The 14,150-nt window shown below is 37.4% G+C and overlaps 1 protein-coding gene across 2 annotated transcripts; it reads left to right on the top strand.

Moving 5' to 3' along the window:
• The first annotated feature begins 9,235 nt into the window (after nucleotides 1-9,235).
• LOC111435136 (probable protein S-acyltransferase 7) lies at nucleotides 9,236-13,203 on the top strand. Of its 2 annotated transcripts, none has more exons than XM_023072473.1 (6): nucleotides 9,236-9,394; nucleotides 9,579-9,752; nucleotides 10,632-10,814; nucleotides 11,515-11,811; nucleotides 11,977-12,210; nucleotides 12,337-13,203. In XM_023072473.1, the coding sequence occupies exons 2-6, from the start codon at nucleotides 9,654-9,656 to the stop codon at nucleotides 12,871-12,873; spliced, it is 1,350 nt and encodes a 449-aa protein (XP_022928241.1). In that variant the 5' UTR covers nucleotides 9,236-9,394; nucleotides 9,579-9,653; the 3' UTR covers nucleotides 12,874-13,203. The 2 variants fall into 2 exon arrangements, with proteins under 2 accessions (XP_022928241.1, XP_022928242.1); XM_023072474.1 differs by having other exon boundaries at nucleotides 9,245-9,394; nucleotides 9,568-9,752.
• Nucleotides 13,204-14,150: the final 947 nt, after the last annotated feature.

The raw sequence follows: 14,150 nt of genomic DNA, 5'->3' as shown, positions 1-14,150 counted from the left end.
TTTTTTTTTTTTTTTTTTTTTTTTGTTTATTTTTAAATTTTTTAAAGTCAACTTCTTAATATAATTAATATTAGGGAATAATAACATTATGTTAAACGAAAAAAAATAGGTCATTTTAATCGAGCGAGAGTAAAAGCTCAATGTAATAAGTGAATGAGTCGGTTGTTTATCTATTCACGAGTCTCAGTTCTAGTCTAGACTTTCGCACCCGAGAAAGTTCTTGCACAAACCCTAGTCAGGCAAGGTTTAACATTTTTTTTTTGTCGTTTTCGATAACCTGATCGGTCTATGTGAGATCCTACATCGGTTGTAGAGGGGAAAAAAATATTCCTTATAAGAGTGTAGAAACTTCTCTCTAGTAGACGCGTTTTAAAATTGTGAGGCTAATGACGATACCTAACGGGCTAAAACGGACATATTTGCTAGTGATGAGCTTGAGCTGTTACAAATGATATTAGAGCCAGACACTGTGCAGTGTGCTAGTGAGCATGCTGGTCTCAAAGATGTGGAAACTTCTAAAAGTAAACGCGTTTTAAAACGTGAGGCTGCAACAATACGTTTTGGGCAAAAGCGGACAATATCTGTTGGGTGTGAGTTCGGGTTGTTACATGTCCTAAGCTATGTGATACTTTGTATTTGGACTCGGTTGTTTGAATACTTTGTGTCCCAATTGACAAGACATCACCTTTTTCCTTACCATACATTTGAACCCTAATGAAATCATCAAATATACTAAACAAAATAGGGAAATAAGTCGAGTAGGATATACAATTAATAGGGATTGGAGATGTTCAAGTCAAGAAATTTGGTGACGATTCGAAAAATTCAATCAATCGAGCTTCGATGGGACACTATGCATGATTTGAATCGATACATGGTTCTTAGATCCTAAGCTGACCTAAGTTGCATGATAGTGAAATCACGTTGGATTTGAGAACATAAGATATAAGGGGTATCACGTAAAATGGTCGAGTCGAATGTTACTGTAAAAACAACAAAAAAAAAATCGTTTTTTGATTCTCGTGAAACTATTAATAGTTTAAAGTGAAAAACCACATTCGATCTTAGGACTTGACAGATGTGAAAGGATGACACAAACTGTTTTAATGGATCGAGGGTAATAACTCAAGCTCACCACTAATAGATATTGTCTGCTTTGGCCCGTTACGTATTGTTGTCAGCCTCACGGTTTTAAAACGCGTCAACTAGGGCGAGGTTTCCACACCCTTATAAGGAATGTATTGTTTCCCTCTCTAATCGATGTGAGATCTCACAATCCACCCCTTTAGGGTCCCAGCGTCCTTGGTGTCTGGCTATGATACCATTTTTAATAGCCCAAGCCCACCACTAGGAGATATTATCCGTTTTGTCTCGTTACGTATCGTCATCAGTCACACGGTTTTAAGACGCGTTTACTAGGGCGAGGTTTCCACACCCTTATAAGGAATGTATCATTTCTCTCTCTAATCGATGTGGGATCTCACAATCCACCCCCTTAGGGGCCCAGCGTCGGCACACCACCTAGTGTCTAGTTCTGATACTATTTTTAACGGCCCAAGCCCACCGCTAGCAGATATTATCCACTTTGGCTTGTTACATATCGCCGTTAGCCTCACGGTTTTAAAACGCGTCTATTAGGAGAGGTTTCCACACCCTTATAAGGAATGTTTCGTTCTTCTCTTTGACCGATGTGGAATCTCATAATCTACCTCTCTTGGGAGCCCAACATCTTCACTAACACACCGTCCAGTGTCTGACTTTGATACCATTTATAACACAACTCAAGTCCACGCTAGTAAATATTATCCGCTTTGTCTCGTTACATATTGCCATCAGCCTTACGATTTTAAAACGCATCTACTAGGGAGAGGTTTCCACACCCTTGTAAGGAATGCTTCGTTCTCCTCTTTGACTGATGTGGGGTCTCACAATCCACTTCTCTTGGGAGCCCAACACCCTCACCGACACACCGTCCAATGTCTAACTCTAATACATTTACAACACAACTCAAGTCCACCACTAGCAAATATTGTCTACTTTGGCTTATTACGTAACATCGTCAGCCTCACGGTTTTAAAACGCGTCTACTAGGGAGAGGTTTCCACACCCTCATAAGTAATGTTTCGTTTCCCTCTCCAGCCAACGTGGGATCTTACCTCGAGACAATATTTCAACTTCTAATCGAAACTGAAATAAGGTCAGATTGAGCTCCAACACTTATTTGTATATTTGAGCTCGGTTTCAAAATTAAAATTAGGTACGGTTCGAGGTATATATTTTTAACGCGATCGAGTTTAATAGATGAAGTGAAAAAAAAAAATAAATAAATAAAATAAAATAAAAGAAGAGAAGATTAATGTGTGTTTTGTTGCATGAATGGAAGATGCTTATATACTTTGGATTTGGGCGCCTCCTTTTTTTAAATCAACTAGAGAAATAAAATTTCCAAGTTCAATAGGAACGAATATTTTTTTTTAATTAAATCGAAAATAGAAAAAAAAAATTATAAACTTTATTATTTATTTAGAAAAACACCCTTATTTTTTAATAAAATTACAATATTATCCAATCGCTTATGTAGAAATATATTTAAATATTAAATAAAAATTGACATGATGGTCACTAAAATACTTAACTAAATTAAGGTTGAAAAAAATGATTTTCTATCTAAAGTTTTGCTGAGTTTTTACTCTACGAAACGTTTATAAATTATCGTTTTTAGAAGTGTAGGGACTAAAATGAAATATACGAGAAAAAATTAATAAAGAAACACGATTAATTGATTTTTAATTTAGCAACGTGTCGATATGGATCTTGATTTTAGTGATTTCGTATCTGGTCAAATTTTTTGCTAATTGATCAAAGTGGGTAACTCGAGTGGACTCATAAATCATGGAACAAATAGGGTAGGTAGGCCGAAACACCACACTATAGGTATAGACGTGAACCCCCTTCGTTAACGTACGTGAGACTCTCACCATATACAGCTCGCACCAAGACTCATAAATCCATCCCGAGTCTTTTTTTTCACCTCTTTTGTAACAACCCAGACCCACCGCAAGGAGGACAATATATGCTAATGGTGGATCTGGGTTGTTACAAATGGTATCAGAGCTAGACACTGGACAATGTGCCAACCTTCTCGCTGTTCCCCGAAGGGGAGTAGACACGAGACGGTGTGCCATTAAGGACGCTGGGCCTCGAAGGGGGGTAGATTTGGTGCCGGTCCCACATCGATTGGAAGAGGAAAGAGTGCCAGCGAGGAAGCTGGGCCTCGAAGAAGGGTGGATTGTGATGTCCCACATTGGTTCGAGAGGAGAACAAAACACTATTTATAAGGGTGTGGAAACCTCCCCCTAGCAAACGTGTTTTAAAGTCTTGAGGGGAAGTCCGAAAGGGAAACCCCAAAAAAGACAATATCTGCTAACGGTGGATCTAGGTCGTTACATATTTTCTCCAATCGTCGATCAAACTTGCATTCTCCAGGCGCTATGAAATGGGGGTCTTTACTTTGCCTATCGTAGGTATTGACTTGGCTTCGTGCAGAACCAAAGAGATATCAAAGTATAGTCAGTCGAGTGCCACACAAGAACAAACATCAGCTCAAAGCGAACAATCTAAACTTCTCCCTTTTTTCGCTTTTTTCGACCTTCGGCTAGTTTGTTTTCTTTGACTTGCCATTTTGCCTTCAATGATAACCGAGTTCCCGTATTCATAGGTTACAAGTTTTCTTATACCAAACTCTCGTTAAATTAGTTTCAGAGGTTCGTGAACTAGTTCGAGTACTTATATAGTCATATAAGACCCATAAAATATTTTTTTGAACCCAATTCTAAAAACGTGCACATGGGTTTGCACCTCGTCCCATTTATGTATGAGTTGTAATTAAGTTCGACGTCCTATTACGTATTGTGTAACTCCTCAAGCCCATTATATTACGTATGAGTTATAACTGAGTTTGACTGCCTATTATATATCGTCGTCAACCTCAGGATTTTAAAACGTGCCTATTAATAAAAGGTTTTCCGTATATTATACAAAAGCAAAAATACTTTATTCCTTAATAACAAATGGGCCCAAAAATTCTTTATTATTTCCATCATTTATGAGTATATTGCATGTGAATATTAATGATATGATTAGAAAGGAAAGAAAATGACGTATTATTTGCTATTCAACACTTTTTGAACGTCGTTCGTTTATATTAAAGATTAAAGTTATTATCGAACTCAAAAAATGTTTCAAATGTTAAAGGAAAAGTCGACGTGTCTGAATGTTTCAATATCATTTTTTTCATAATCTAGACGAACATTCTAGTCACCGTCACGTCGTTTTAGGTTAGCGTCGAGTTAATTTTTGTTTCAATATTCTATTGGGATTTTTACTCTAAAAGTAAATTAAAACGTTTACGAATGGTGAATAGTAATATTGTAACGTTTAAAAATATTTATCGTTATCGATACTTTATCAATATATTCCTCAGTATGTTGAGGAATTAACGTTTCATTCATGCAGAAAGTTAAACAAAACGGAAAGTTAAATAATCTTATATTAAATAATTGTACAGAAAGTTATCACGAGTTTTTTATTTTTTTTCTCCAGCTCCATTCGAGAGGTATCTAGAGAAGTATTCCGATGTACATCTAGCTCAACTCAAGTGTCCTAATATTAATTCTATGTATTTTTTTAACCATTTACTTGGATAATCTCGAGAACTTTTTATGTCAGGTGAGTTAAGCATATATTAGTTAAAAATTTATAACAAAAGTGACGGTCACGGACCGAGTAGAGAATGGACCAAAATATGCTCGAAAAAGAAAACTCACTGACACCGAACGAATTCGGTGCGTCCAAATTTGCAATGCTAAAAAGCATCGGAATCGAAAAACGTCTGAAGGTCCATCTCCCTCGATTTTTTAAACATGACGTAAGCAAATGCTCGCATTTTATCGACTAAATTTATGGGTGAAAATCGAATGGAAGTGATTGTGAGGCCAAATATTTGACCAAATTCTACACATGAACAACGTAGGGTGTAAAATTAGAGTCCAAAAGCAAATCGAGTGATTTGACTTGTATTATATGGAGTACTTTGAAAAAGAAATTTGCTTTCGTAAACTACAATCAAAAGTAAATTCTCTATGTCCCGGGATAGTCATCTAATGTAGATTACGTACGTTTGGTATATCTATATAAAACACGTTCCATTAGGGATGTTTATTTAACGTGTGGGGCTCCCGCTCCAAATAGGATGAAGAATCTTCGTTTAAACGGTTAATAAGGAAGTGAGTGGGAAGAGGTTTTTTCTTATTAGCTAAATAGGGTTGGGGACAGAGATTATATTCTTAAAAGTAATTGTAACGGTCCAGGCCCACCGTGTCACAACCTAACTATGAAGAGAGTAGGTTGTGACCCTCACGTTGTGACAAGAGAAGAGGCGACCCTCAAGTAGCACCCATTCGGCCATGCAAGGGCCTAGACGAGTGTCATGATACGATCGAGGAGAATGGTGCATCATCTAACACACTACACGAAGTGGTCATTGAAGACAAGTTGAGACATAAACAAGATAGAGACATCAAATAGACATGAGGGGCAAAGATAGGCTTGTTGAAGGGTCGGGTAGGGTCTGGGCCTTAACCTCGAAAGTCAGATGTGTCGCAGACGATTGAACATGCACGCGCATGTGGCATGTGTGGTTGAACAAGCTTGGATTCCGCACAAGCGATGTTCGATTGGCGAAAACAAATATATATGGGGCATATATGGGGCTTAATTCCCCTTAAGGCTGGTCTCACGATCACGACGCCGCACGATAAAAAATATAGGACCGTGACACAGCTAGCAGATATTGTCCTCTTAGGGCTTTTCCTCAAGGTTTTTTAAACGCGTCTGCTAAGGAGAGATTTCCACATCCTTATAAATGGTGTTTCGTTTTTCTCCCCAACCGATGTGGGATCTCACCCTTTAGGACCCAGCGTTCTCACGGGCACTCGTTCCTTTCTCCAATAGATGTGGGACCCCCACCAAATCACCCAAAGAGGACAATATCGGCTAGCGGTGGACCTGGGCCGTTACAAATGGTATCAGAGCCAGACACCGGGCAATGTACCAGCGAGGAGGTTGTTCCCTGAAGGGGGTAGACATGAGGCGGTGTGCCAATAAGGATGCTAGACACCGAAGGTGGGTGGATTTGGTGTGTGTCCCATATCGATTGGAGAAAGGAACAAGTGCCAACGAGAACGTTGGGCCGTAAAGGGGGATAAATTGTGAGATCCCAAATTAGTGAGGGAAGGCCCGAAAAGAAAAGTCTAAAGAAGACAGTATCTGTTAGCGGTGGTTGTGGGCCGTTACAGTAATTTTTAACCGAAGGTAAAATTTAAAAATAAATAAATAGGTGATTGTAATAATAGGAAAGTTATTGTACCTCCAAGTCAAATTAAAATGTATAATAGTTACAAATTACATTAAACGCTATCAAATTATAATTAATTAATATGATATTAAATTATTAAGTACTTTCTATTTGGACAGCAAAATGACGACTTGAAATATATAATAATATTAAAATTAACCAATTAATAATAAAGTCAACTAATAATAATTAAAATTAAAATATACTTGGACATAATAATATTATGTTTATTTAATAATAATTTTATCATAAGACTTGACTTTGGTAAATTAAAACCTTCATAATGTTAATATTATTTTAGAATTTCTCAATATTATTAACTAAGTAATTGAGTCCTTAATTTACCTAATATCATATACTTATTGTTTTTTATTCCATTTAATTGTTTTGTCAAATGCTACTCGGTAAAATATAAAACTTAGACCGAGCACTCGTCCAACCTGAACTGCCTAATCCATACAATAAATTTTGTGTTGGGTTAGATTTTTTTTTTTCGAGTTGGGTTGGGTCAAATGTTTGAAAAGTCAAAATTTGGGTCGGTTCGTAGACTGACATTATTTTTGTCGGGTTAACACGAAAATAAGGTTACAACCCAACCCAACTCTACGCTAAAGAAATATTTGACGTTTGTAACTAATGTTAGTGATGTGTTGTGACTCGTGAATGTTTGATATTTGAATTTTATGAGATTTTAGTTATTAATGTGACATGTATCGTGGATAAATAAATTTTTTTAAATAATTAAATTTTAAAAAAAACCCGACTACAGAACTTAACCCAACTTGAAAATAGACTTTGAATTGGGTTAGATTGTGAACTCTAATTAGGTTAGGAAACTAATTATGGGTTAATTAAAATAGTATTAACATAAACATTCCTTTGAATGGTTGACCGTTGACTTTTCCCCAATAAAACTCGACAAACATATGGTTTAATGTAGATGCCAAGAAATTCACATTTTTTAAATATATTATTTATAATAAAATATTATATTATTTAATGTGACGCCCGAGAAAATATACCACATTCGAATGAGAGTAATTACAAGAATATAATAGTCAATAAATATTTTAAAAAAATTAAAAATTACTATATATACTAACAGGGTGGAGAATAGAACATGCTGACAATGACCACTGCTAGCAGATACTGTGTCCTCTTTGAGTTTTCCCTTTCAGACTTCTTCTAAAGGTTTTTAAAACGCGTCTGCTAGGTAGAAGTTTCCACACTTTTATAAAGAATGTTTCGTTCCCCGAACCAACCAATATGGGATCTTACAGTCCACCCCCCTTTGGAGCTCAGCATTCTCGCTGGCATTTGTTCCCCTCTCCAATCGATGTGGAATTTTCCAATACACTCCCTTTCGGGGCCCAACGTCCGCTGCTGACACTCGTTCCTCTCTCCAATCGATGTGGGATCTCACATACTGTGACACCCGAGTAGAGGAGAAATACATGAATGAACTAAGACCACATTAGAATAAAAGCTATCTTGAGTGTATGATGACTAAGAAAGACTTAAAGAAACTGAAAGTTATTGCCTATACCAACGGTGCACCTTCTTTTCCAATGACTCAATAATAAACACTTCATGGTTAAAACGTGATTTACCCGAGCAATTCTATGTTGGTTTGTGGAAATAGTTTTCACTCTTAGATGAGACGTAATAAAATTTTATTCAATAAAAACCTAATATCGAGTCATAGATGGGACGTTTTATTTTTAAAAGTATCATTAATTATTGTTATTGTCATATTATTATCACATTTGTTGAGTTACGTCAAAATCCCGACATGCTTCATTTTTTTTTTTTAACACAATAAAACACATCACAATCAAATAAACGACTATTTATATGGGTTTGCCTCAAAATCGAAACTACATTTGTTTTCTACTAGAGAAGATTCTATTAAAAATATTGTGAAAATTACTCTCGACGCCTAAATTCTCTACCGTATATCTCAACGTTTCTTAGATATCACCCTCTTCTGTCATCATTTCCTCATTTAGACGACCTAAACACAAGGCTATATATCGAATAAACAATAAAAATCGTATGTCAACTGGACTTTGTGTCGGTGACATGACACTCTTAAAGACACATTTTGGTTCAAGTAGTAGTGTCATAGCTCGATGAAATTCTCCCATGATGTCTCAAAAGGTAACTTTCGATTCGTGGACCAGTGACATAACTCTTTAGGATAACCCATATGTTTTGTTTTGTTTTACTACACTGCTCGTGTTCTCCCTTTCTCCATTCCTACAGTCTAAATATGAGCCGTTAATAAAAATACAACAGTATAAATTTTAACATATTTTATGACAATGTGAGTATAGCTCAACTAATAAAACATCATTATTTAGGTTTAAGATGTCTAAAGAATAAAAAAGTTAAAGAATTAAAACAAAATAAAATATTTTAAAGCTGAAAGGATAATAATAATAATAATAAATAAATAAATATAAGTGTGAATAATTATTTCTCCTTTGTAAAAAAGGTGCTTTGAAAATTAAATATTAAATGCAACTAAAGGCGCAGCTGGGAAGTTTATTATTACTTGCATTTGAAAAAATAAATAATAAAATAAAATAAATATTTTGAAAAAAAATAATAAATAAAATAACTGACTTGTTCAATTCAAGCCACCCACATGACTGGAATTTTCAGCTCAAATTTCCGGTTCATTCCATCCGACCGGACCAACCCGGTTCGTCCCGACTTTGCCCTACCCAATAAGAATCCGACACGTCGCGATTTCGCACTGTAAAGCAATTACTCGTACAATTTTTTTCCTCTTTCTCTCTCCTCTTCTTCTTCTTCTTCTTCTTCTTCTTCTTCTCGCTCACCAAAAAGCAGGCTATAGCAGAGAGATTCTAGAGAGAGAAATAGAAACCCTTGATCTTTCAATGTCCAAACCCTTCATTTCCTGTTCGCTGTACTCCGATTGACCTTCTCACAGCTCCCGGGGAAATCGTAAGGGTAAGAGTTTCATTTTCCTTTCAGATTTGCTTCTGTAACTGCCGGCTTCCGCTTCCGGCCGCCGGAAATTTCGGCTGGAGTATTCCAGCTCCTTTTGTACTTGTTTTCCTTTCTTGTTTCTTTGATCTGATTTTTGCGGTTTGTTTTGTTAAGTCTGGCTTATTTGGTTTTAGTTTGTTTGTAGGATCTCCCGTTTAAGCTCCGAGAGTTGAGGATTCGAGGAGAGAGTTCATAAGATTTTAACTAGACTAATACAGAGATGTATGTGGTTCCTCCACCACAACGATCTGATCCGCTTTCTGGATCCTCTGGCGGTTCTACTGATTTACGAGTTTTCCAAGCTTGGAAAGGAAGCAATGTGAGTCGTGATTTTCATCTGTTTTTGTTTAGATTACTCGTTAATTTCTTGTTTTGAATTCGTTTTTGTGCTTTGTTTTAGCTTAATCGGTTCCTTGCTAGCGTCACCAATTTTCTACACCTTTAACATTACTTTTAGTTCTGGTTTCTTATGAATCTTGTATATACTGTGAAGAACCTGCTATGGCGAAATTCTGAGGGATGTCTACCACTGAGCCTTTCTTACGCCCTTTTTTTACATTTAGAAGCTTTACAGAACCACACCAAGTTACTAATTGACTCGTCTTGTATATGATCAATACTAATACAATGAAGAAGATGAAGTTTAACTGCAAATACAAGAGGATTACAAATAAAAAATCTAGTGCAAAAAGAAAGACAGTTCATAAACAAATACCAGCTCTGAAAAGGCTGCTCAGTTGCATAAATTCCCCTTGTAGGCTTTTGTTGTTGCGAATGTAATATTGTTGGTGGTTGTATGTGTGTAAGAAGTCGGCCGAGTATCAACTCATTTCTATAGGATCTTTGGATATGTGGTGAAGTTGTAGGATGGCTTAGATAGCGTCTTTACAACCGTCTTTTTCAATCTTGAAGATGTGGATGGTTTGATTTAAGTTGCAAAGTATGCCTGTTATGAAGCCCCATGGTCTGAATTTTCTAATTACATGTATTATTTTCCCTATTCCATAACTTGCATTCATTGTTTTCACCACGAAGCATGTATCATCACGATTGTTTAGTGATCGCTCATTGGTGATGGATACCCTTTCACATCTTCTTTGACATTTGAATGATCAGTGTGGGTTATAAAATATAATAGGAATTGTTTTTATATACTGCTGAGTTGTTTAATATTCTGTTTCTTTTTATTCTTCTGCAGATTTTCTTCCTCCAAGGAAGGTTCATTTTCGGACCAGATGTTCGGTCATTGGCGCTGACAATATTTCTTATTGTTGCTCCTGTTTCCATTTTCTGTGCATTTGTTGCCAGGAAACTGATGGATGACTTTTCTGGGGATTGGGGAATATCAATATTGGTTGTTGCTGTTGTATTTACAGTCTTTGTGAGTGTCATCCTTCTAACTCCATATTTCTCCATAAAATTTCTTCAATCAATTTGGATCGTATCGTTTCCATGTGGGTTTTGGTTCGGAATGGTTTGTATGCAAGTTACATTTGCTAGCTTAAGTAACAACTTACAATAAGTTGTGATACCGTCCGTCTCCATCTTATGGATGATTTTACTCTCCGTGATGGCATATAATTGTTTTGATGCTTTTAAGTTCTCCAAGCTATCCTTTCAATCCTAACATTGCAGACAAGAAACAATATTGGTTGAAGGTGGTTCTCAAGCTTGAATGGAATGCCAAAGAAGCTTGGTTAACTTGCCTGTGGCATTGTTATTACAGGATGACCATTTGTTGACTGTTGCTCTAGTGTTTGCACGTCCATCTGCTGAGTGAGGAGTCGGTAGTAAACTCGATTATATGAGCGACCTATAACTCTCCTACAAGTTTGGTCACTTAAATGTAACTTAAAGCTACTTTAGATTTGAAATCTGATGAATGTTAGAACTGCGTTGCATATATGATATAGATGGATGCTTTTTTAGCTACTGAGATTCAGTGATTTATGAACATGATGAGTGTTGGACAGTTCAACAAAGAATAGCAAGCATAACCATTTATACTATTGTTGTTGTGCTCTGCTCTCAATGCATTGTTTCTTGATGTTTTGTGATTCTAATTATATGCTTTATTCTAGATTTTAGTCCTCCTGCTGCTTACCTCTGGAAGAGATCCCGGAATAATTCCACGGAATGCACACCCGCCCGAACCTGAACCCTATGAGGGTAGTGTTGATACGGGATCTGGACAAACTCCCCCATTACGATTGCCTCGTATCAAGGAAGTAGAGGTCAATGGAATCACTGTTAAGATCAAGTATTGTGACACTTGCATGCTTTATCGACCTCCTCGCTGCTCGCACTGTTCAATTTGCAATAACTGTGTGGAAAGATTTGATCATCATTGTCCTTGGGTCGGGCAGTGTATTGGTCTGGTAAGAGTTCTTTTCATTAAAACCTTGGATTCCTGTTCATCTCGTCAGTTTCTTGTTAAGCTCTCTATTTTAAAGCTTTTTATAGTCTTCTTCTCTAACATGGAGTTTTGTGGGTCTTCTGTTTTTTTCTCTTTGAACTCTTTCGGCTTGTCGACGTGATTGCAGAGAAACTATCGATTCTTCTTCATGTTCGTTTTCTCAACAACTCTTCTTTGCATATACGTGTTTTCGTTCTGCTGGGTATACATCCGACGGATTATGTCAGCAGAGGAAACATCCATCTGGAAGGCGATGATCAAGACTCCTGCTTCCATTGTGCTGATTGTTTATACTTTCATCTCAATGTGGTTCGTTGGTGGCCTTTCTGCTTTCCATTTATATCTCATCAGTACAAATCAGGTAAGCATCATCTACAACTCTAAACGAAACTTTCTAGAGATCGTCAATTGATCAAATGATAAAGAACGAGAATTCTTGATTCAGTTCTTCCCATTTTTTACCCATTTGAGCTGGCTTAATTTGCAGACTACCTATGAGAATTTTAGATATCGTTATGATAGAAGAGCCAACCCATACAACAAAGGAGTGTTGGACAACTTCAAGGAAATCTTTTGCTCCAGCATTCCTGCCTCCAAGAACAACTTCAGAGCAACTGTGCCCAAAGAGCCTGTTTTACCTCCAACCCGACTCGGAACCAGTGGTTTTATGAGTCCAAATGTAGGCAAAGGGGTAGAGGACATTGAAATGGGCAGGAAAACAGTATGGGGAGACATGAATTCTGGCGCCGATCCATTTGATGGGCAACCTCAAATCAGCGAGCGGTCGAGCGTAAAAGAAGGCAAATTTGGCGAAGTATCTCCAGATATTAGAACTGCAGTTGAAGAAGCTATTGAACGTGGTGGATTACATCCAAGGCGATCGAGTTGGGGAAGGAAAAGCGGAAGCTGGGACATGTCGCCTGAAGTTGTTGCCTTGGCAGCAAGAGGTAGTGAAAATCATGCTGCAGGGAGCAGCAGCAGTGGCCACTTGATGGTTGACAATCGAGAAACACGCGATCATTGATAAACTTGTAAACAGATTTAGAGGTTATATGAAACAAAAAAAAGGATTGGAGAGAAACCAACTTTTAGAGTCCAATTTTATGGGTTTGAAATGGGATTTGTTGAGGTTTTTCAGGGTTTGTGATTCAGCTTCCACATTAAAGTTTATGTGCAAATGCAATATGCAAGGAAGGTGAGAAAGGGGGACTTGGATTTGGCAGATGTAAATGTTGATTTGGGTGTGTGTTCTAATTGTATGAGTGAGTTTTTTTCTCCAATTCTGATTTTTCTATCTCATTTGTGGAATCAATTAGCCCATTGTGTAATGCATTTGTGAAATTAGTGTGCTAAATTAGCAGCTTATCTTCTTATTCCTTTGTGTTTTTGAGTTCACGATTGCAGGTCGAGATTGAACCATTGAGTTCTCAAATAGACATTGGTGTCGTATCCATTGAGCTATGCTTAAATTGACAAGCCAACATCTATGGTTAGTTCTACTCAGCTGCCTTCCATTCTGGCTCTATATAGGAAACTTCTTCAACTGTAAAGGAAAAGGAATCCGATCCCGGCTTTGCTTGAAGCATGCGAAGGAACGAGGTTTGTCTTTGAAGCAAGTTCATTCAGTGCATAAATCGTTTGCGAGTGTAGTTGACTAGTAGTCTCATTAGGCTAAATTCTCCGTATCCTTTGTGGTAGTCATTCTAATTCCCTTGCTAGTGGAACTATGACTCTTGCTCGGTAAACTATGCTCGTTGTCTATTGGGTCTCGTCTCAAGCTGTGGTATGTACGGAGTTTCCTACCTCCGTCAAATCCTTACAAAAAAAGGGTAGCTAGTGTCCTTAATTGTATGACTTGAAACACTTATTCGTAAGAAGTACGATTGGATTGGTTGTAACTACACCTACTCTTAGTCTAGTTTTGACCTTGGCTTTTTAGGGATTCCCTAAAACATGAGCATCTTGTGTACTCGAACCTTAGTTATTAATTGATGTTTTAAATAGGTGAGCTCGTACAAGGCAATCAAAGTCAACCCTTTAGACCTACAATATTGCAATGTGGAATGACCCTATCGAGTATGTCAGCCTCATACATCTAAGGACATGTTCTTTTTGTCGTCTAATAACTAAGGTTGTGCCGATATTGCGCCCCAGCCCGCATGTTGGAGGTTGCTACATACACCCGCTATCTGGCACGGTATCCGTAAATGACATGACATGGACACGGGAGGGCCAATGCCTCGATAGAACCTGGATAGATGGATGTTCGGGAAGTCCCGATGAGATGAGCGACACGCAGGC

Source organism: Cucurbita moschata, unplaced genomic scaffold (assembly GCF_002738365.1).
Source record: "Cucurbita moschata cultivar Rifu unplaced genomic scaffold, Cmos_1.0 Cmo_Scf00048, whole genome shotgun sequence".
NCBI lineage: Eukaryota > Viridiplantae > Streptophyta > Magnoliopsida > Cucurbitales > Cucurbitaceae > Cucurbita > Cucurbita moschata.
This window is presented reverse-complemented; position numbering and strand designations above follow the sequence as displayed.